The 24,191-nt window shown below is 47.8% G+C and overlaps 1 protein-coding gene across 5 annotated transcripts in view; it reads left to right on the plus strand.

Moving 5' to 3' along the window:
• The first annotated feature begins 901 nt into the window (after positions 1-901).
• bcor (BCL6 corepressor) overlaps positions 902-24,191 on the plus strand; it is an 84,462-nt gene continuing 61,172 nt past the window's right edge. For all 5 annotated transcript variants that reach the window (XM_071330319.1, XM_071330320.1, XM_071330322.1 and 2 more), the window contains exons 1-3: positions 902-1,629; positions 14,147-14,229; positions 19,954-23,901. In XM_071330319.1, coding sequence (XP_071186420.1) covers positions 14,227-14,229; positions 19,954-23,901 — 3,951 coding nt within the window. In that variant the 5' untranslated portion in view covers positions 902-1,629; positions 14,147-14,226. The remainder of the gene's footprint in view (positions 1,630-14,146; positions 14,230-19,953; positions 23,902-24,191) is intronic.

Genomic DNA, 24,191 nt, shown 5'->3' on the forward strand with positions numbered 1-24,191 from the left:
AAGTATTGTATATCTCTCTAGTCTGTTTCCATTCTATTCTATTCCTTAGATTTAGGATTGATTTGGGGTCAGGTGATCCTAGATCTGTGGTTATAGACCTGTGCAATAGATTATGCTATATACCTAAATATATGTTTTGCTGTCAGTGTTGGGTATGGCGTATTGTCCAGTCTATGTCCCAATGATATAGATAATGTTATAACATTTTCAATCCCAATTATACTGTATCATTTGTGTACTTCTACTTTGAAGAAAGCAACAAACAGAAGACTTCATACTCGAATTTACCCTACACTCTTAGAAAAAAAGGTTCTGGATCTATATAAAACCCTTTAGTAGGGTTCTTCTTCCTGAACCAAAATTGGGTAATATAGAACCATTGGGTTTCATATACTGTTCTATATGGAACCAATTTCGGGTTCTATATAGAACGATAAGAGGTACCATATATGAAGCAAGCATAGAACCCTTTTTGGTTCTATCCAGAACCTTTTTTTCTAAGAGTGTAGGGTAAATTCGAGAATGAAGTCTTCTGTTTGTTGCTTTCTTCAAAGTAGAAGTATACAAATGATACAGTATAATTGGGATAGAACATTTTATAATATGATATATCCCTGGAATGGGACATAGACTTGACAATATGCCATACCCAACACTGAGAGCAAAAAAATTAATGTAGGCATATAGCATAATCTATTGCCCAGGAAGAAAAAAAACTAATATGCACAGTAACCTATTTACCTTCAATATCTCCCTCGCTTGCTGGCGGACTCTTTCGCCCGCCCTCCCTCCCTCCCTTTGTTTTCGCTGTGGAGAGCGCTGGTGGAGCGAAGCGTGCTGGAGGTTTATGGTAATTGCGGTTCCCCGATTGGCCTTCTGGGTAGAGTCTGCGACTGGAACCAAGGCGCAGGCACTCATTCTCCGCTGTACGTCTGGAGGCGGTAGTTGTGAGTGCTCTGAATAGTGCCGTACGGAAGAAAACGGAACAGTAAAACTAGGACGAAATAAAAACTAATGGGAACATTGACAGAAACACCATAGCCTCTCACTGAAGATAATGGGCACTGTTAGCATTCTTTATTTGTTGAAAACGGAAATTCTCGCCATATTTTTGAGGTGGCGTGTGTGCTGTATGGCGAGCTCAACATGGCGCTGCAATGCATAACCAGACTGAATTAGTTTATTGTTTATTGAGACCTACGACCGTTGTTGTCACCTGTGCTCCTTGAAACATTCACGACAACGATTCACTTGGTGTCTTTTTACTAATGGATATATTTACTGGGGGCAGAAGCGTAGCGTATCACTGCGACTCCGTGGATGTGGTCGTTCATTGTCGCCTACTCGTCTTTCCCGGATTTTTACCAACTGGAAATGTATAAAGACTAAGGATGTTTTCGTAATCTAAATTTACCTACATGTCATTTAACAAGCACAACATTGTCACCCCTATTTGCTGTAAAGGTAAATTACAAAAGTAATATTAACCCCCGACGCACGAACTCTCGTTGGGTCGTTTTGACTGACTCGTGGAGCCTAGAGAACACGGCCAAAAAGTTCCAACTGGACATCTTGTGTTTTGGCCAAGGACAATCGAATTTAGAGAAATTATTCTGGAATTTTTATCAGGTAGGCTAAGATATTTTTTTGTGGATGTTTGTGCCTTTGTTTTCCTTTCCATGTTTCGTTTTGTTTGCTTTTCTGTCTTGCTCCAGTCTGAAGACTCGATCTTGTTCGGCGTCGCTCTGACGATATGGAGACTTGGCCATCTGATAAGGGCTTCTACAAAGAACTGCGTATTTAAGTGGAATATTTAGTTGCTTGCCAATGTTTTGGTGTACTGAGAGAGATGTGTTAATAACCTAGTAGAATTAATGTTTCACGTAGGCTTTGTATAAACCTAGTCTAGCCTACACCCGTTTCTATAGAAAGATTGTAGCCTATTGATGGTGTAATATTGGATGGTTTGGTAACGGAAATGTATTCATTGGTGTTGATTAAGCCTACATGTTTTACCGTTCATCCAAACTCTTAGTAAGTCATAATGAGAGATCCAACGTTTTCACGGGACTTTCCAGCTAACCTTTTTTTCAGTCAGTCAGCTAAATTTAAAGGAAAATGTCAAATAAAAAAATAGCGTGTAGCGCGTGTGTGATAAAGATGTAGGCTAATCTAATTCTCATGTTTCAAATGAATGGCCTGGCATAAACAAATTAGTTGAGTCTCTGTGGGAATCGGCCTATAGGCCTTTTTCTATATATAAAAATAAAGATTCAGTCTTAATTTAGTGCCTCGCCCATTTTTGACACCATCCCATATACCTTGTGGAACGACTTTGCAGATAAACGCTTGTGGAGGTCATCTGTGTAATTTCACTGCGCATTTCAGCGAGTGGATGATGGTGTGGTGGGCTGTATGGTTTTCCATTTATGGGCGACTTCATGGATAGAATGCGGAAATCATGCTTAAAATGAATTGTTATAACGGGCTCGGTGATCGAGCACATTGAGACGGGTGTAGGTGTCCTGCAGGATAATGTAAGCCTAAGTAAACGTGTCTGAGGCTTCTGTCCCACATTGGATGATGCAAGGTCTGTTTTCTTGTACACCATATAGTCTTGTCATGTTGGCAACTTGACGTGTTCTGTCGCCTTAACTTAAACGAGTCCGAACTAAAGTCCTCCCCTCGCCCCGGGGACGGGAAATGACTCTGGTCACAGGCTGCGCTACGGAATTCGACTCGTTGCATATACAGTACAAGACACAAGCAAGCGCAGACGCAACAACGGAGTGCAGTGTTTTTGGACTCATAAAAACGCCTCGATTTATGTTTTTAAACTTTTACTCCAAGAACAGAGCGAACACGGTGGAGAAGCAACTTACTGGGCTTTAGGCTCATAGGAAAATAATACAGGCCTAGGCTGTTTATTTCACAAAAGTTATCTGGAATTTGTTGTCAGTTTCCTACTTTGCTACCATAAATTAATTCCGAATACTTGGTAGCCTAACTGAAAGCTGAATGTGGCACAAAGACCGAGGGGTTAGCTTAGTAGGCCTATTGTCACAGAGCTTATTCAAAAAACATTGTCCTTTATAGGCCACTGAAGAACCAATTTCAAACTGATTGCATTTCAAGACTAAGAATGTGTTTTGTTTATATTTCAATTGAACCAACTTGGTATGGGGGCTATGAGGGCGCAATTTACCCGCTTTGTTGTTTGCATTTGGCATAAATGAAGGCTATCATGCTGTTGACAACTATCTAGGCATATTTCATATGACAGTCGAATCTAATGAATGCTGTCACATACGAACAATTAGGCCTAAAACTTGGATAAATCTTGAAAGACATCCATTACAACAGTTACGCAAGTACCTGTAGACCCGTTTTTATGTTCAAATAACAGATTTCAGGACACAAGAACGGCTTAAACAGCTTGCCTAACCAATTGGTATTGTCAAAATCCTACTTTTTAAAATGATTTATCTGAGAAGAGACCTCCCTACTCGCATTCTGCATTTATTTGGTGAAGGCCTACGCCCCCCATTCTGTCGACCCGGGTTGTTTATTTTTAGCGCAGCCATCTCGGTCTGCTGGAGCCTTTGTGCACTCAACGCAGACAGATGAGTCGTGTCCAGAGAGACGGTGCTTTTGAGGATATTTTTTTCCTTCATCCACTACCTTGAAATGTGATATGGAAATAGTAAATCGTTGGCCAACCGCCGAGAGAACATTCGGCGTCAGATAACATTTATTTAGGCATTTTCTTTTGACCAATGGGAAGAGTAAAACGCATCAAAGATAAGCGTGATTGACCAATATGCACCAATATTAGCTGGTTGTTGTCATGTAGGCCTAAATGAGGCCTTTCTCTGTCAGTAGGCCTATAGGCTGCTTCTAACATATGCCGAATTTATTAATAGGATATAGGTCCGCTATTTTCCGAGTTTGACACAATCAGTGGAAACGCTTGTGAAGGAAAATAAACCCACGGCACTGCAGTGAGCTGTAGAGAGAGAATTGCTTAGCCGACTCCCGCAGGAGATGTCACAGTTTGATTGAAGCTTTTCCTCTACAAGGCGAGTCTCCCCTGGGACGGCGGTCCCGAAACAGGAGAGCTCTTCTCTCCGCTTCAGAGCGCTTTTGTGCCGCAGCAGGAGCTCTGTGTGCACGGTTCTCTGCGCTCTCTCGTAAAAGGACGCCTCCTGACGCCCACACATTGTTTTCTTTACGCGACGTTCTCACCAGCAGCCAGAATGCACCTAAGTAGAAGGATAACAGCCCCGAGGTACCTTACACTAGGGGCACATATTTTATTTAAATGGTACCCGGGGCCCGTCGAATTGGAGCAGCCAAGTTTTAGGTCAAGTGAGGGACAGCTCCGTGGTGTTGGGCTGGCTGTTTCTGCTTGCCACCCATTGATTTTGTGAATTTGTCACGCCGTCCTTTGAACGACAGGTCTATGATTCTGTAATATAAACTGTGCAATTAGACGGCATGTCGTACAGGTCGCATGATCTCCGTTGGGTGCTCGTCTTATCCTAGGCCTATAGCCTACAAATATCCTAGGTCGTTGGATAAAGTCGAGCCTACATTTTTACGTTATTGATTAATTTGTTAGGCGAATCCACATTGTAAAACCACCACCATGCCTGCAGCCAGGGGTGTTGCCGTGTTTCCTAAATCCTGACACTGTCTTTGCCAAAACGGTCGGCTGATCCCCTGATGCAATAAAAAGCAATAAAAACTGTAAAATGAAGTAAAACCCTTTTGAACTACTTTTTGGATAGGCTTAGGGCCGTATTATTTTGGATTGGTTTTATGCACCAACAAACAAAGCGTCAACCTCCAAAAGGATTGAGGGAGAGCGCATTGGTTTGGTTTCACATTGAGTTGCCTACAGGAAACGAAATAACACGACCATTAAAGGAAACGAAATAACACGACCATTAAATGATTGCGCATAAGGGGACTTGTTTTTCTGATCAGCAAGGTTTTATCCGTTCGAATAATGGCGCGCCCAACGCATCCGTGGTTGTAATCTGAAGTCTGGACACGCCCGTTTCCCTGAAAATGATTAATCAATCGGAATACAACTAATCCATTTTATTTAGTCATTTTATTATTGAATTCAATTATGTTAATGATTTTGTTAATAAAGATTATAACATTATATTGCCATAATGCAGTATGCCTAGACAATCACACAAATGTGTGCATTGGCCAATGTCACAAATATAAATGTTATATTGAAATGTAAATGAATGTAGACAGAGGGACAAATGACAGATTAATGACGAATTGCTTGTCTCACATTGCGGTGAGTGAGTGGGACAATTCCCTTGGCTGCGAACCTCTTCGCGAACGAACATTGCACGAGAGACCTCTGTTCTGTGTGACGAAGGGGGGAAGTTGTTTCGTAACAGGCTTATCAAATATCTGTGGTTAAGGAGCACAGGCAGGCTGCTGCTGGGGCGAGTCGCACGAAACAAAACCAGACTACAGGCTGCTTTGTCTGGGGCGCTGCTAGGGCATCCAAGCGTCATGAGAGTTGGAGCCAAAATAGAGATAGGGGGGAGGGACACCAAATGCGAAAGATAAAGGGAAGCAAGGCCAAAACAACAAATGGCTCAGCTGGCACTTTGCATTTTAACTGGATTAAATAAAAAAACATGAGTTCATTTCTGGCCATTTGTGTCACACCAATAATAGGGCCGCTTCATTTTCTGTAAAAAAAGAAACACCAGTCAGACAGCTCAAGAGGTATGGACTCACATACTCATTCAAGGGTTTATCTTAATTTGTACTATTTTCTACATTGTAGAATAAATGTGAAGACATCAAAACTATGAAATAGCATGTATGGAATCATGTAGTAACCAAAAAAGTGTTGAACAAATCAAAATATATTTTGTTTTTGAGATTCTTCAAAGTAGCCACCCTTTGCCTTGATGACAGCTTTGCACAATCTTGGCATTCTCTCAACCAGCTTCACCTGGAATGCTTTTTATTTTCAACAGTCTTGAAGGAGTTCCCACATATGCTGAGCTGTTGGCTTCTTTTCCTTCACTCTGCAGTCCAACTCATCCCAAATCATCTGAATTGTGTTGAGGTTGGGTGATTGTGGAGGCCAGGTCATCTGATGCAGCACTCCATCACTCTCCTTCTTGGTCAAATAGCCATTACACGGCCTGGAGGTGTGTGGGGTCATTGTCCTGTCCCACTATGCACAAACCCGATGGGATGGCGTATCGCTGCAGAATGCTGTAGTAGACATGCTGGTTAAGTGTGCCTTGAATTCTAAATAAATCAACGACAGTGTCACCAGCAAAGCACCCCCACACCATCACACCTCCTCCTCCATGCTTCACGGTGGGAACCAAACATGCGGAGATCATCCGTTCACCTACTCTGCGTCTCACAAAGACACGGCGGTTGCAACCAAAAATCTCAAATTAGGACTCCTCAGACCAAAGGACAGATTTCCACCGGTCTAATGTCTATTGCTCGTGTTTCTTGGCCCAAGCAAGTATCTTTTTCTTATTGGTGTCCTTTAGTGGTGGTTTCTTTGCAGCAATTTGACCATGAAGTCCTGATTCACGCAATCTCCTATGAACAGTTGATGTTGAGATGTCTGTTACTTGAACTCTGTGAAGCATTTTTTGGGGTGGCAATTTCTGAGGCTGGTAACTCTAATGAACTTATCCTCTGCAGCAGAGGTAACTCTGGATCTTCCTTTCCTCTAGCGGTCCTCATGAGAGCCAGTTACATCATAACGCTTGATGGTTTTTGCAACTGCACTTGAAGAATTGACTGACTTTCTCTTTGCTTATTTGAGCTGTTCTTGCCATAATATGGACTTGCTCTTTTACCAAATAGGGCTATCTTCTGTATACCACCCCTACCTTGTCACAACACAACTGATTGGCTCCAATGCATTAAGAAGGAAATACATTTCACAAATTAACTTTTAATAAGGCATACCTGTTAATTGAAATGCATTCCAGGTGACTACCTCATGAAGCTGGTTGAGAGAATGCAAAGCTGTCATCAAGACAGATTGGCTACTTTGAAGAATCTAAAATCTAAAATATATTTTTTGTTTACTTCATGATTCCATATGTGTTATTTCATAGTTTTGATGTCTTCACTATTATTCTACAATGTAGAAAATAGTAAAAATAAAGAAACCCTTGAATGAGTAGGTGTCCAAACTTTTGACTGGTAGTGTGTGTATAAAAAAAAATACATTTTTACATATGATTAATTCTAGGTGTTTGAAAAATGTAGAATTAACCAATTTACAGACACGGGCTAGTCCCCCTCCGGACCACCCCCCCAGCCATCCTCATGTACTTTGTTCCCCCTCAGTTTTTGGTGTACATGACACCCCTGGTCTGACTAATAGGTTTTCTCCATAGCCTTTGGAAAGCAGTTCTGTGAATCAGAACAATAAACAATAAAACCCTGTTTTCGCTCTAGAAATAAGCAATAAGTCTCCTTCTGCCTATTCAACAGCACATGCCGTTGATAGAGAGTGGAGTTTGTTTATCCTGGGCAAGGGGGAGGGGTGTACGAAATGGGTTTATTTCTCCACTCCCCCCCCCCCTCCCTCTCCTCCTCCCTGTCGGCTGACTGAAAGCTAGGGTCATGGAGGGTGTGGAGAATGAATGTGGAGAACGTGACTGAACTGTTGTTCCACTCTCTGCGCTATAGACTCCTCCTCCTTGAGCAGAACGGGCAAGGATTTAATGGTTGCAGTGAATGTGCTGTCTATAGGGAATAGGTGAGGGATTTGGTTGTAGGAGTGATGCGAGACCATTGGAATTGTCCAGGCATGGTCCTATGTTGTGTGTGATCTGAGGTCCAGAGTGTACAAATTTGATGAATGTGCTAATGGCTAATAGGACTGTTATTACACTACATTATAATGTATTTTATTCAAAAGACAGGTATTCGTCTTCTATGTTCCTTTGTATCTCAGTTGGTACAGCATGGTCCTCTGTATCTCAGTTGGTAGAGTATGGTCCTCTGTATCTCAGTTGGTAGAGTATGGTCCTCTGTATCTCAGTTGGTAGAGTATGGTCCTCTGTAGCTCAGTTGGTAGAGTACGGTCCTCTGTATCTCAGTTGGTAGATCATGGTCCTCTGTAGATCAGTTGGTCGAGTATGGTCCTCTGTAGTTCAGTTGGTAGAGTACGGTCCTCTGTATCTCAGTTGGTACAGTATGGTCCTCTGTATCTCAGTTGGTAGAGTATGGTCCTCTGTATCTCAGTTGGTAGAGTATGGTCCTCTGTAGCTCAGTTGGTAGAGTACGGTCCTCTGTATCTCAGCTGGTAGAGTATGGTCCTCTGTATCTCAGTTGGTAGAGTATGGTCCTCTGTATCTCAGTTGGTAGAGCATGGTCCTCTGTAGATCAGTTGGTAGAGTATGGTCCTCTGTATCTCAGTTGGTCGAGTATGGACCTCTGTAGATCAGTTGGTAGAGTATGGTCCTCTGTATCTCAGTTGGTAGAGTATGGTCCTCTGTATCTCAGTTGGTAGAGTATGGTCCTCTGTATCTCAGTTGGTAGAGTATGGTCCTCTGTAGTTCAGTTGGTAGAGTATGGTCCTCTGTATCTCAGTTGGTAGAGTATGGTCCTCTGTATCTCAGTTGGTAGAGTACGGTCCTCTGTATCTCAGTTGGTAGAGTATGGTCCTCTGTATCTCAGTTGGTAGAGTACGGTCCTCTGTATCTCAGTTGGTAGAGTATGGTCCTCTGTATCTCAGTTGGTAGAGTATGGTCCTCTGTATCTCAGTTGGTAGAGCATGGACCTCTGTAGATCAGTTGGTAGAGTATGGTCCTCTGTAGCTCAGTTGGTCGAGTATGGTCCTCTGTAGCTCAGTTGGTAGAGTACGGTCCTCTGTAGCTCAGTTGGTAGAGTACGGTCCTCTGTAGCTCAGTTGGTAGAGTACGGTCCTCTGTAGCTCAGTTGGTAGAGTACGGTCCTCTGTAGCTCAGTTGGTAGAGTACGGTCCTCTGTATCTCAGTTAGTAGAGCATGGTCCTCTGTATCTCAGTTGGTAGAGTATGGTCCTCTGTAGCTCAGTTGGTAGAGTACGGTCCTCTGTATCTCAGTTAGTAGAGCATGGTCCTCTGTATCTCAGTTGGTAGAGCATGGTCCTCTGTAGATCAGTTAGTAGAGCATGGGCCTCTGTAGATCAGTTGGTCGAGCATGGTCCTCTGTAGCTCAGTTGGTCGAGTATGGTCCTCTGTAGCTCAGTTGGTAGAGTATGGTCCTCTGTATCTCAGTTGGTAGAGTATGGACCTCTGTAGATCAGTTGGTAGAGTATGGTCCTCTGTAGCTCAGTTGGTTGAGTATGGTCCTCTGTAGCTCAGTTGGTAGAGTATGGTCCTCTGTAGCTCAGTTGGTCGAGTATGGTCCTCTGTAGCTCAGTTGGTCGAGCATGGTCCTCTGTAGCTCAGTTGGTAGAGTATGGTCCTCTGTAGCTCAGTTGGTAGAGCATGGTCCTCTGTAGCTCAGTTGGTAGAGTATGGTCCTCTGTATCTCAGCTGATAGAGTATGGTCCTCTGTAGCTCAGTTGGTCGAGTATGGTCCTCTGTATCTCAGTTGGTCGAGTATGGTCCTCTGTATCTCAGCTGGTAGAGTATGGTCCTCTGTATCTCAGCTGGTAGAGTATGGTCCTCTGTATCTCAGCTGGTAGAGTATGGTCCTCTGTATCTCAGCTGGTAGAGTATGGTCCTCTGTATCTCAGTTGGTAGAGTATGGTCCTCTGTATCTCAGCTGGTAGAGTATGGTCCTCTGTATCTCAGCTGGTAGAGTATGGTACTCTGTATCTCAGTTGGTCGAGTATGGGCCGTGATTGGGAGTCCCATAGGGCGGCGCACAATTGGCCCAGCGTTGTCCGGGGTAGGCCGGGATTGTAAATAGGAATTTGTTCTTAAAACTGACTTGCCTAGTTAAATAAAGGTTAAATACTTATTAAAAAAAGTAACTTTGAAAGAAAGCGTCTGCTAAATGGCATTCATATATATTGCTACTGACTGGTACTCTGTGTGTGTGTGTGTATATTGCTACTGCAGTATCTAGGTTGTGCACATACTTCCATCCTTTACATTGTTGATTGTCAAATGAAGTGATGAACTGGAACTTTCTAAGGAGACTTTCATTCCACTAGAATATTCCCCCAATCCACAGGTGGGAATTTGCATACATCTAAAACGTTGGAAGTCCCCTCGACATGTTGTTTTTGCCCCATTTCTTTGTTCAGGTTGCTTGGCAATGGTAATGTTGCTTCGTAGCTGCAATGTTGCTATGCAAATGACGAAAGCAGCTAGCCAGAGGGGAGCGTGGAGGAAGCGTGAGGTGGGGATAGTTTGATGGATGAAAATGGCCACTCTCTCCCCCTCCTCCCCCTCCTTCAATGGCTGGAGATAAGGGCAGGCCTGCATTATTGAAATCCCACGTCTGTAAACACATCAGTAGCGGGTGACTGTGTGTGTATGTGTGTGGCATGCGTCTGGTGTGTGTTTGTGTATGTCATCTCCTGCCAAAGGCCCCCTCTCCTTTTTATGTCGCAGCCAAGCTGTGTGGCTGGAAAACCCAGGTGAGGCAGCAAGCTGTGTGGCTGGAAAGCACAGGTGAGGCAGCAAGCTGTGTGGCTGGAAAGCCCAGATGAGGCAGCAAGCTGTGTGGCTGGAAAGCCCAGGTGAGGCAGCAAGCTGTATGGCTGGAAAGCCCAGGTGAGGCAGCAAGCTGTGTGGCTGGAAATCCCAGATGAGGCAGCAAGCTGTGTGGCTGGAAAGCCCAGGTGAGGCAGCAAGCTGTGTGGCTGGAAAGCCCAGGTGAGGCAGTAAGCTGTGTGGCTGGAAAGCCCAGGTGAGGCAGCAAGCTGTGTGGCTTGAAAGCCCAGATGAGGCAGCAAGCTGTGTGGCTGGAAAACCCAGGTGAGGCAGCAAGCTGTGTGGCTGGAAAACCCAGGTGAGGCAGCAAGCTGTGTGGCTGGAAAACCCAGGTGAGGCAGTGAGGTGTGTGGCTGGAAAGCCCAGGTGAGGCAGTGAGGTGTGTGGCTGGAAAGCCCAGGTGAGGCAGTGAGGTGATTGCATCTTTGTCAGAGCGCAGCGAGCGCTGAAACATTTCCCTGTGACAGATGACAGCCGTTGGGGCCGTTGGATTATGAGTTATGTTCTGCCTCGGAGACGAGCTGAGAGGAGGCATTTGTTATCATTGCTCTGGCTCCTTGATCCCAAACGGAAATGTCAAATTGCTATACCATAGATGCCTTACATTTGCCAAGATTTGATTAGTCCAAGAAATTCTGCCTGTGGCAATGAAACTCTGATCTGTTCACTGGACGTGCTACCTTGTCCCGGACCTGCGGTTTCTTCCTCTCTCCCGGTTCCCTCCTCTCCCTCCCGGTTTCCTCCTCTCTCTCCCGGTTTCCTCCTCTCTCTCCCGGTTTCCTCCTCTCTCTCCCGGTTTCCTCCTCTCCCTCCCGGTTTCCTCCTCTCTCTCCCGGTTTCCTCCTCTCTCTCCCGGTTTCCTCCTCTCTCTCATGGTTTCCTCCCCTCTCCCTGTTTCCTCCTCTCTCACTCGGTTTCCTCCTCTCTCCCGGTTTCCTCCTCTCTCTCTCTCGGTTTTTCCTCTCTCCCGGTTTCCTCCTCTCTCTCTCTCGGTTTCCTCCTCTCTCCCGGTTTCCTCCTCTCTCTCTCTCTCTCTCTCTCTCTCTCGGTTTTTTCCTCTCTCCCGGTTTCCTCCTCTCTCCCGGTTTCCTCCTCTCTCCCGGTTTCCTCCTCTCTCCCTGTTTCCTCCTCTCTCTCTCTCCCGGTTTCCTCCTCTCTCTCTCGTTTTTTCCTCTCTCCCGGTTTCCTCCTCTCTCTCCCGGTTTCCTCCTCTCTCCCGGTTTCCTCCTCTCTCCCGGTTTCCTCCTCTCTCCCGGTTCCCTCCTCTCTCTCGGTTTCCTCCTCTCTCTCGGTTTCCTCCTCTCTCTCGGTTTCCTCCTCTCTCCCGGTTTCCTCCTCTCTCTCCCGGATTCCTCCTCTCTCCCGGTTTCCTCCTCTCTCTCTCGGTTTCCTCCTCTCTCTCTCGGTTTCTTCCTCTCTCTCGGTTTCCTCCTCTCTCTCGGTTTCCTCCTCTCTCTCGGTTTCCTCCTCTCTCCCGGTTTCCTCCTCTCTCTCTCGGTTTCCTCCTCTCTCCCGGTTTCCTCCTCTCTCTCTCTCGGTTTCCTCCTCTCTCTCTCGGTTTCCTCCTCTCTCCCGGTTTCCTCCTCTCTCTCCCGGTTTCCTCCTCTCTCTCTCGGTTTCCTCCTCTCTCCCGGTTTCCTCCTCTCTCTCTCTCGGTTTCCTCCTCTCTCTCGGTTTCCTCCTCTCTCTCGGTTTCCTCCTCTCTCCCGGTTTCCTCCTCTCTCTCTCTCGGTTTCCTCCTCTCTCCCTGTTTCCTCCTCTCTCTCCCGGTTTCCTCCTCTCTCTCTCGGTTTCCTCCTCTCTCCCGGTTTCCTCCTCTCTCTCTCGGTTTCCTCCTCTCTCTCGGTTTCCTCCTCTCTCTCGGTTTCCTCCTCTCTCCCGGTTTCCTCCTCTCTCTCTCGGTTTCCTCCTCTCTCCCGGTTTCCTCCTCTCTCTCCCGGTTTCCTCCTCTCTCTCCCGGTTTCCTCCTCTCTCCCTGTTTTCCTCCTCTCTCTCCCGGTTTCCTCCTCTCTCTCTCGGTTTCCTCCTCTCTCTCTCGGTTTCCTCCTCTCTCTCTCCCGGTTTCCTCCTCTCTCTCCCGGTTTCCTCCTCTCTCCCGGTTTTCCTCCTCTCTCTCCCGGTTTCCTCCTCTCTCTCCCGGTTTCCTCTTCTCTCTCCCGGTTTCCTCCTCTCTCTCCCGGTTTCCTCCTCTCTCCCGGTTTTCCTCCTCTCTCTCCCGGTTTCCTCCTCTCTCTCCCGGTTTCCTCTTCTCTCTCCCGGTTTCCTCCTCTCTCTACCTGTTTCCTCCTCTCTCCCGGTTTCCTCCTCTCTCCCGGTTTCCTCCTCTCTCCCGGTTGCCTCCTCTCTCCCTGTTTCCTCCTCTCTCCCGGTTGCCTCCTCTCTCCCGGTTTCCTCCTCTCTCCCGGTTTCCTCCTCTCTCCCGGTTTCCTCCTCTCTCTCCCTGTTTCCTCCTCTCTCTCCCGGTTTCCTCCTCTCTCCCGGTTCCCTCCTCTCTCCCGGTTTCCTCCTCTCTCCCGGTTTCCTCCTCTCTCCCGGTTTCCCTCTCTCTCTCTCTCTCTCTCTCTCGGTTTCCTCCTCTCTCCCGGTTTCCTCCTCTCTCTCCCGGTTTCCTCCTCTTTCCCGGTTTCCTCCTCTCTCCCGGTTGCCTCCTCTCTCTCTCTCTCGGTTTCCTCCTCTCTCTCTCTCTCGGTTTCCTCCTCTCTCGGTTTCCTCCTCTCTCCCGGTTTCCTCCTCTCTCCCGGTTTCCTCCTCTCTCCCGGTTTCCTCCTCTCTCTCTCCCGGTTTCCTCCTCTCTCTCTCTCGGTTTCCTCCTCTCTCCCGGTTTCCTCCTCTCTCTCCCGGTTTCCTCCTCTCTCTCCCGGTTTCCTCCTCTCTCTCCCGGTTTCCTCCTCTCTCTCCCGGTTTCCTCCTCTCTCTCCCGGTTTCCTCCTCTCTCTCCCGGTTTCCTCCTCTCTCCCGGTTTCCTCCTAGGTTCCTGTCTTCCTAGTGTGTTTTTCCCAGCCACTGCGCTTCTGTATTGCTTGGTCTTTCTGGGTTTTAGGCTGGGTTTCTTTATTTGTTCTAAGATTTTATTTTCTTAACAATACACATACCAACATCAACATAATTGAGTTAGTTATGCTTCAACTTTCCCTCCATCTTGTGCCAACATCAATTATTTGTAGTCTTAGTTCCGATAGTTGTATATTTTTTATCTAATAGGAACCCTGACCAGTTCACCCGACGTGCTACCTTGTCACCTGCTGTTTTGACTCAGTCTTGTGCTCTTTGTCGCGCGTTCTCTAGGTTCCTGCCTTTCTAAGCACTTTTTCCTAGCCACTGCTTTTCTGCATTGCTTGCTCTGTGGGGTTTTAGGCTGTGTTTCTGTATAAGCACTTTGTGACATCTGCTGATGTAAAAAGGGCTTTATAAATTTGATTGATTGATTGATGGTAACACACATTTGTTCTGTCTTTGTCTTGACAGGATTGTACCAGTGAGGGATGGTGGGAGGCAGACTACCCATGTGGTACTAACCATCCAGGAACCACCACATCACACAAAGCATGGTAAGCTAGGATATAAAGCCCTCTCTGTAATGTAGTGAATGGCAGACCTGGAAGAGCCCTCCACAAGGGCTTTGCTTTTCATTTGGATGTAGGATTACTGTGGTGGAGCTACTCCTCCACTGGGCTGCCTGCTATCATTTGGATGTAGGATTACTGTGGTGGAGCTACTCCTCCAATGGGCTGCCTGCTATCATTTGGATGTAGGATTACTGTGGTGGAGCTACTCCTCCACTGGGCTGCCTGCTATCATTTGGATGTAGGATTACTGTGGTGGAGCTACTCCTCCAATGGGCTGCCTGCTATCATTTGGATGTAGGATTACTGTGGTGGAGCTACTCCTCCACTGGGCTGCCTGCTATCATTTGGAAGTAGGATTACTGTGGTGGAGCTACTCCTCCACTGGGCTGCCTGCTATCATTTGGATGTAGGATTACTGTGGTGGAGCTACTCCTCCACTGGGCTGCCTGCTATCATTTGGAAGTAGGATTACTGTGGTGGAGCTACTCCTCCACTGGGCTGCCTGCTATCATTTGGATGTAGGATTACTGTGGTGGAGCTACTCCTCCACTGGGCTGCCTGCTATCATTTGGAAGTAGGATTACTGTGGTGGAGCTACTCCTCCACTGGGCTGCCTGCTATCATTTGGAAGTAGGATTACTGTGGTGGAGCTACTCCTCCACTGGGCTGCCTGCTATCATTTGGAAGTAGGATTACTGTGGTGGAGCTACTCCTCCACTGGGCTGCCTGCTATCATTTCTAAATGGGTCCTCCAGTTGATCCAATAGGAGATGAATCAAACAGCCGCCCCCGTATCGTACCGTGGGCAAGCAGGAAACTCAATTAATCCACTTCCTGGCATCAGTACTCTACTCTGTCATGGACTCGCTCTGTGGCAGGCAGGGGTCCAAATAGTATTTAGCTATCTGAAATAGTTTGAGTGTTTGATGGAGCCTTGCAGTACGAGTTGGGTGAAAATGTGCACTTTTGGGACGATTTCATTGGTGCCATTGCGCCAGGCAGGCTCAATCAAGTGCAGCTGAAGTATTTGAATAAAAACAAATACTGTTTGAACCCAGGTATGGTTTGGTCTGTGGGAGTAGAACAGAGGGCTAGTCTACTGTAGCGGTACATCAGCAATCCAGGTAGACATGAATCCCCCTGCTAGTGATGATGGATCAGACTGATACATGTCGTTTGCCTGGCTACCTCAAAGGCTTCTCTTCCCCTGTTAGGAATCAGCTGCAGCTAGCGCTTCCCTCTTACAAGAGCCAGATAGAGCAAGGATTTGTCCCAAATGGCACCCTATTCCCTATATAATGCACTACTTTTGACCAGAGTAGTGCTCTAAATAGGGAATAAGGTGCCATTTGCAAAGCAAGGCTCCATATTCTGCTGCTTGTGTGGCGCTCTCCAATGACCTTGACTTTCCCTTGTTGTAGAGTGGGTCCGGAGGCGTGTTCTTAAGTGTTGTGGTTACAGTATGGAGACGTGTTCTTAAGTGTTGTGGTTACAGTATGGAGACGTGTTCTTAAGTGTTGTAGTTACAGTATGGAGACGTGTTCTTAAGTGTTGTGGTTACAGTATGGAGACGTGTTCTTAAGTGTTGTGGTTACAGTATGGAGACGTGTTCTTAAGTGTTGTGGTTACAGTATGGAGACGTGTTCTTAAGTGTTGTGGTTACAGTATGGAGACGTGTTCTTAAGTGTTGTGGTTACAGTATGGAGACGTGTTCTTAAGTGTTGTGGTTACAGTATGGAGACGTGTTGTGGTTACAGTATGGAGACGTGTTCTTAAGTGTTGTGGTTACAGTTTGGAGACGTGTTCTTAAGTGTTGTGGTTACAGTATGGAGACGTGTTCTTAAGTGTTGTAGTTACAGTATGGTGACGTGTTCTTAAGTGTTGTGGTTACAGTTTGGAGACGTGTTCTTAAGTGTTGTGGTTACAGTATGGAGACGTGTTCTTAAGTGTTGTGGTTACAGTATGGAGACGTGTTCTTAAGTGTTGTGGTTACAGTATGGAGACGTGTTCTTAAGTGTTGTGGTTACAGTATGGAGACGTGTTCTTAAGTGTTGTGGTTACAGTATGGAGACGTGTTCTTAAGTGTTGTGGTTACAGTATGGAGACGTGTTCTTAAGTGTTGTGGTTACAGTATGGAGACGTGTTCTTAAGTGTTGTGGTTACAGTTTGGAGACGTGTTCTTAAGTGTTGTGGTTACAGTATGGAGACGTGTTGTGGTTACAGTATGGAGACGTGTTCTTAAGTGTTGTGGTTACAGTTTGGAGACGTGTTCTTAAGTGTTGTGGTTACAGTATGGAGACGTGTTCTTAAGTGTTGTGGTTACAGTATGGAGGCGTGTTCTTAAGTGTTGTGGTTACAGTATGGAGACGTGTTCTTAAGTGTTGTGGTTACGGTATGGAGGCGTGTTCTTAAGTGTTGTGGTTACAGTATGGAGACGTGTTCTTAAGTGTTGTGGTTACAGTATGGAGACGTGTTCTTAAGTGTTGTGGTTACAGTATGGAGACGTGTTCTTAAGTGTTGTGGTTACAGTATGGAGGCGTGTTCTTAAGTGTTGTGGTTACAGTATGGAGGCGTGTTCTTAAGTGTTGTGGTTACAGTATGGAGACGTGTTCTTAAGTGTTGTGGTTACAGTATGGAGACGTGTTCTTAAGTGTTGTGGTTACAGTATGGAGACGTGTTCTTAAGTGTTGTGGTTACAGTATGGAGACGTGTTCTTAAGTGTTGTGGTTACAGTATGGAGACGTGTTCTTAAGTGTTGTGGTTACAGTATGGAGACGTGTTCTTAAGTGTTGTGGTTACAGTATGGAGACGTGTTCTTAAGTGTTGTGGTTACAGTATGGAGACGTGTTCTTAAGTGTTGTGGTTACAGTATGGAGACGTGTTCTTAAGTGTTGTGGGTACAGTATGGAGACTTGTTCTTAAGTGTTGTGGTTACAGTATGGAGACGTGTTCTTAAGTGTTGTGGTTACAGTATGGAGACGTGTTCTTAAGTGTTGTGGTTACAGTATGGAGACGTGTTCTTAAGTGTTGTGGTTACAGTATGGAGGCGTGTTCTTAAGTGTTGTGGTTACAGTATGGAGACGTGTTCTTAAGTGTTGTGGTTACAGTATGGAGACGTGTTCTTAAGTGTTGTGGTTACAGTATGGAGACATGTTCTTAAGTGTTGTGGTTACAGTTTGGAGACGTGTTCTTAAGTGTTGTGGTTACAGTATGGAGACGTGTTCTTAAGTGTTGTGGTTACAGTATGGAGACGTGTTCTTAAGTGTTGTGGTTACAGTATGGAGACGTGTTCTTAAGTGTTGTGGTTACAGTATGGAGACGTGTTCTTAAGTGTTGTGGTTACAGTATGGAGACGTGTTCTTAAGTGTTGTGGTTACAGTATGGAGACGTGTTCTTAAGTGTTGTGGTTACAGTATGGAGACGTGTTCTTAAGTGTTGTGGTTACAGTATGGAGACGTGTTGTGGTTACAGTATGGAGACGTGTTCTTAAGTGTTGTGGTTACAGTTTGGAGACGTGTTCTTAAGTGTTGTGGTTACAGTATGGAGACGTGTTCTTAAGTGTTGTGGTTACAGTATGGAGACGTGTTCTTAAGTGTTGTGGTTACAGTATGGAGACGTGTTCTTAAGTGTTGTGGTTACAGTATGGAGACGTGTTCTTAAGTGTTGTGGTTACAGTATGGAGACGTGTTCTTAAGTGTTGTGGTTACAGTATGGAGACGTGTTCTTAAGTGTTGTGGTTACAGTATGGAGACGTGTTCTTAAGTGTTGTGGTTACAGTATGGAGACGTGTTCTTAAGTGTTGTGGTTACAGTATGGAGACGTGTTCTTAAGTGTTGTGGTTACAGTATGGAGACGTGTTCTTAAGTGTTGTGGTTACAGTATGGAGACGTGTTCTTAAGTGTTGTGGTTACAGTATGGAGACGTGTTCTTAAGTGTTGTGGTTACAGTATGGAGACGTGTTCTTAAGTGTTGTGGTTACAGTATGGAGACGTGTTCTTAAGTGTTGTGGTTACAGTATGGAGACGTGTTCTTAAGTGTTGTGGTTACAGTATGGAGACGTGTTCTTAAGTGTTGTGGTTACAGTATGGAGACGTGTTCTTAAGTGTTGTGGTTACAGTATGGAGACGTGTTCTTAAGTGTTGTGGTTACAGTATGGAGACGTGTTCTTAAGTGTTGTGGTTACAGTATGGAGACGTGTTCTTAAGTGTTGTGGTTACAGTATGGAGACGTGTTCTTAAGTGTTGTGGTTACAGTATGGAGACGTGTTCTTAAGTGTTGTGGTTACAGTATGGAGACGTGTTCTTAAGTGTTGTGGTTACAGTATGGAGACGTGTTCTTAAGTGTTGTGGTTACAGTATGGAGACGTGTTCTTAAGTGTTGTGGTTACAGTATGGAGACGTGTTCTTAAGTGTTGTGGTTACAGTATGGAGACGTGTTCTTAAGTGTTGTGGTTACAGTATGGAGACGTGTTCTTAAGTGTTGTGGTTACAGTATGGAGACGTGTTCTTAAGTGTTGTGGTTACAGTATGGAGACGTGTTCTTAAGTGTTGTGGTTACAGTATGGAGACGTGTTCTTAAGTGTTGTGGTTACAGTATGGAGACGTGTTCTTAAGTGTTGTGGTTACAGTATGGAGACGTGTTCTTAAGTGTTGTGGTTACAGTATGGAGACGTGTTCTTAAGTGTTGTGGTTACAGTATGGAGACGTGTTCTTAAGTGTTGTGGTTACAGTATGGAGACGTGTTCTTAAGTGTTGTGGTTACAGTATGGAGACGTGTTCTTAAGTGTTGTGGTTACAGTATGGAGACGTGTTCTTAAGTGTTGTGGTTACAGTATGGAGACGTGTTCTTAAGTGTTGTGGTTACAGTATGGAGACGTGTTCTTAAGTGTTGTGGTTACAGTATGGAGGCGTGTTCTTAAGTGTTGTGGTTACAGTATGGAGACGTGTTCTTAAGTGTTGTGGTTACAGTATGGAGACGTGTTCTTAAGTGTTGTGGTTACAGTATGGAGACGTGTTCTTAAGTGTTGTGGTTACAGTATGGAGACGTGTTCTTAAGTGTTGTGGTTACAGTATGGAGGCGTGTTCTTAAGTGTTGTGGTTACAGTATGGAGACGTGTTCTTAAGTGTTGTGGTTACAGTATGGAGGCGTGTTCTTAAGTGTTGTGGTTACAGTCTGGAGACGTGTTCTTAAGTGTTGTGGTTACAGTATGGAGACGTGTTGTGGTTACAGTATGGAGACGTGTTCTTAAGTGTTGTGGTTACAGTATGGAGACGTGTTCTTAAGTGTTGTGGTTACAGTATGGAGACAGGGCTTTTTAAAATGGAGCTCTCTGTTAAATGAATCCCCCCGTGCTTGATTAATGGAGATGTATTACTAATGTGCTGCTAATGGAAATTCTACAAAATATACCCTCGTCTCTGGCTAGTGGTCTCTTGATTTGTGTTAACTGTTTAAGAGGGTCTTACTACAGCTTTAAAAGTTGATAGTGGATCTGTTTTTATTGTGGGGAAATTCTACTTATTATATTTCCAAAAGTGAGTTAATTCACTTTAATATTCTCTAATGTAATATTACAAGAGCTTGTCTAATAGCACTCCACGGTATACTGACAAACCATAAATGTGTATATGAGAATATCATCCCTTTAGTGCTATAAGGCTCAGTCTCTCATCCCTCTCTTTGGCGTTGTGTGTTGTCTTGTTGCAGGTGGATGCGAGTGCTGCTTGCAGAATGAACCCGCTAGCTGCCCTGGGCATGGACCGTAGCAGCCTGATGAGGGAGAGCCTCCGCGTCCACGGAGGGATGGTCTACCCGGGCATCCGCACCCTGTCCGCCTCCCAAAAAGCCAGGGAGGGGGTCTCCTCCTTGCCCCTGGGCTACGACCTTGTCTACAAACCCGAAGGGTTAACCTTGGAAGGCAGGAAGCCTGGTAACGGTTACGTGGGTCTGTATAAGAGCTCTCCCCCCGGGTTGCAGAGGCCTGGTGGAGGAGGTGAGGGCCTGGGGATGGAGCGGCGTGTGGGGCCTGGAGATAAACCCTCTGAGCTGGGCCTCAACGGCAGCAATGGTTTCCTGCGACTGCCCTGGGCAGTAAACCCGTACGCTGACCCCGGACTGTACCCCTTCCTGGACTCCTCCAAATACGCAGCCCTCAACATGTACAAGGCCTCGTTCCTGTCCCAGCCCTCACCCTACCTGCCCCAGCACCTGGCCTACCAGTCCCTGTGTGGAGGGGCGGGGGGTAGCGCTGCTGGGGCAGAGCGCCTCTTCTACATGCCCACGTACCCCCCGGCCCCCATCTCCTCCCCCCTGGCCCCTCCTATGAGGATCCCCATGGCCACGGTGGTCCCCAACACCCTCTCCCCGATCCAGGGCCTGGGGCCCCGGATCCACCACGAGGCCTCCACCTACGGGTCCCAGCTTCACCAGCAGCACCAGGCCCACCAGCAGTCCCAACCCCATCACCAGTCACATAGTGACAGGCAGCCCCAGTCCCAACCCCATCACCAATCACATAGTGACAGGCAGCCCCAGTCCCAACCCCATCACCAGTCACATAGTGACAGGCAGCCCCAGTCCCAACCCCATCATCAGTCACATAGTGACAGGCAGCCCCAGTCCCAACCCCATCACCAGTCACATAGTGACAGGCAGCCCCAGTCCCAACCCCATCACCAGTCACATAGTGACAGGCAGCCCCAGTCCCAACCCCATCACCAATCACATAGTGACAGGCAGCCCCAGTCCCAACCCCATCACCAGTCACATAGTGACAGGCAGCCCCAATCCCAACCCCATCACCAATCACACAGTAGAGACAGGCAGCCCCAGTCCCAACCCCATCACCAGTCACATAGTGACAGGCAGCCCCAGTCCCAATCCCAGTCCCATAGTGACAGGCAGCCCCAGTCCCAATCCCAGTCCCATAGTGACAGGCAGCCCCAGTCCCAATCCCAGTCCCATAGTGACAGGCAGCCCCAGTCCCAATCCCAGTCCCATAGTGACAGGCAGCCCCAGTCCCAACCCCAGTCCCATAGTGACAGGCAGCCCCAGTCCCAACCCCAGTCCCATAGTGACAGGCAGCACAACAACAGCAGCAGTAGTAAGTCCAGCCGGACTTCCTCTAGTAAGAGCTCTGGCAGCACCATCATTCACAACAGTAGCAGTATTACCAGTAGTAGCAGTGCTGGGACTGGCATTAGCAGCAGCCTACCAGTGGACTCCACCCAAGCACTTATAATGCAGTCCCCCCGCACAGCCCCCCACCCTCCCCAGACCTCAGTCCCTCCCCCCTCTCCTCTCATAGACAACAGCACTTTGGACATCCAGAAGTCACTGTTCAGAAGCCCCCCCTGCTCCACCACCACCACCACCTCTTCCTCCCCGTCGGTGTCCCATCCTTTCTACATGAGCAGCATAGCCTCTGAGCACCGCTCCCCGGTGCGGTCCGGCAGCAACACCCACAAAGCCAAACCCAAAGAGCTGGGCAGCAGCTCAGAGCACAGGAATGTGGAGAGGAATGGGGAAAGGAAGCGGAGCCAGTCCCCTTTAAAGACTTTGTCCTCTGATAGACCAGCAGTACTACAGGCTCCTGCCAAAGACCCTGCGGACAAGCCTCTGGATCTGTCAGCCAGAATCCTGGAGTTGGAAGGCTCCCCCAACGGATTCCCCCCAAAACTAGAGGCCTTGGCTAAGCTGGGCTACTCGCCCGCGGCTCGATACGGCTTACCCCCCAGCCGGGAGCTCCTCAAAGAGACCCTCTCCCCGTCAGGGGCTTCCTCCAAAACCCCTGAGAGGCCTGAGATCATTAGCACTTTACGCTCCTCCTGGGTGGTGCCCAGCCCGACCCCGGTCCACGACAGCTCCAGCTCAGACGCCAACCACAACAAAGACCCCTCCGTCATCAAACATAAAAACCTGGAGAACTTGTCTTCGCCGCAGCAGCGAAGCTCTTCCTGTCCCAGGATAGGTGAGGTCGATGGGGCTGTCGTCCCCAGCCATGCCCCAGCTGGGGTAGCCCCTTCTGGGAGCCGACCGTCCTCTGCCTCCCCCTCTCCCAAGGTCAACGGTGATTGGCCAAGATCCTCCCCCAACTACTCTGAGACAGCCCCTTCTTCCAACAGAGTGGGCAGCCATCCGTCTTCTGGGAAGCCATTGAAACCCCTCAAGAAACCAGAGGCTCAGGAGATGCCCTTCAAACCCCAGCAGCCGCCCCACTTAGACAACGGCCATCCGTCCGGCCACCCCCCCAGCCACCTCTACCTCCCCCAGAGTGACGGCTATCTGCCCCCTAGCCTAGCCTACGCTAACAGATACCTGCCCTACTCGGTCCAGGAGAGCATGTCCCTGCCCCACATGCCCATGCCAGGCAAAGGCCCAGTGTACCCCCACCCTGTTCTGCTGGGCAGCAGCAGCTTGTACCCACCCCGCCTGCCCCCCAAGCACGGCCTCCCGTACGGCATCCCCCCCAGCCACGGGGACTACCTGACCTTCCATGACTCCCAGGAGATGGTCCACCCCCTCATGTCCTCCCCCCACACAGGCCTGGACCTCAAGACCAGCGAGCGGCTGCAGGAGCTCAGGTCCAGGCCCAAGGAGAAGATTTGGCAGCACCACGAGGACTCTGCCCCGGCCTACAAGAGCCAGACCCAGACCCAGGCCCCAGACACTAAACACACCCGCAGGGGGGACAGAGAGACCGAGAGGTCCACAGGCCTGGGCTCAAAGAGCCTCAACCACAATCCCCTGACGGGAGCTAGAGAGGAGATAGTCTGTATCGACTTAATCCAAGACGATGGGGACAGCGACTCTCCCCTGACTAAAGCTGTCTCTCCATGCGCTAAGAGAGGAGACCCTTCCAAACCAGTGGGTAGTGGGAGTATCGGGAGAAACGAGGGGAGAGAGGCAGAGCTTCAGCACATGCTCCGTACCGGCCAGGCTGTTGAACTCAGGCCAGGCCAGGCCCACAGGCAGGCAGAGCAGCAGCAACGCAGCCAGCTGTGGCTGGGCTTCCACCCTTCCTCCCTCCGTCCTGAGCCCCCAGCCCTCTCCCCCTGCCCTTTTCCCAGGCATGGGGAGGACAGCCCCAGCCCTGCAGAGAGCAGCCCCATCTCTGACCTGCCAGAAGAGCAGACCCTTCGCTGCGCAAGGACTTCTGGAGACCGCACCTCTTGGGACCGTAGAGACCAATCTTTAGAGGGCCTTAAGAGCAGGGACTGTACCTTTGAGGATCCCACCTCTGTGGACCGTAGTTCTGGGGACCGCAGTTTCTGGGACCATACGCATGAGGACTGTACTTTTAAGGACCGCAGCTCTTGGGACCTTACACGTGTGGATCGTACATGTAGGGTCCGTTCTTGCGAGGACCGCACCTCCGCAGACCACTCTCCTAGGGAACGCACCTTGAACGAATCTGGGTTTAGGAATGAAAGGACCATGGACCACTACTCGGACCTGGACAAGGACATGCACACGGACACGGAGTCCCACGAGGGTGAGGAGTACGACGACCAAGGCTGCCCCAGGGCCAGGAGGTCCAGCCTGGCCAAGCGCATCGCTAACTCCTCTGGCTACGTTGGTGACCGCATCAAGTGTGTCACCACCGAGCTGTACGCCGACTCCAGCAAGCTGAGCAGAGAGCAGCGGGCACTGCAGGTAATCTCCCAGAACACATACATACCTAACCCTTTTAAAGTCTTTCAAATCATCCTCAATAGTCCTTTCCTGGTTCCTACAGCGAAGCAGTATGTGTTTTTGTTCCAACTCAGGAATAACTCGCCTGATTGAAAATCAAGATTTGGGATTTGATGATGACTTTCATCTGGTGTTTTAGCAGTTGGGACCACAAGGAAGGAAGACTGATAGGATGGGTATTTCTAAGACTTCAGCCAGTCAGGTTTCACTGGGCAGATCTAAAGGAGATGGTGGTCTATAGAGAGCAGTGG

The sequence above is a fragment of the Salvelinus alpinus genome, chromosome 10, assembly GCF_045679555.1.
Source record: "Salvelinus alpinus chromosome 10, SLU_Salpinus.1, whole genome shotgun sequence".
Lineage (NCBI taxonomy): Eukaryota > Metazoa > Chordata > Actinopteri > Salmoniformes > Salmonidae > Salvelinus > Salvelinus alpinus.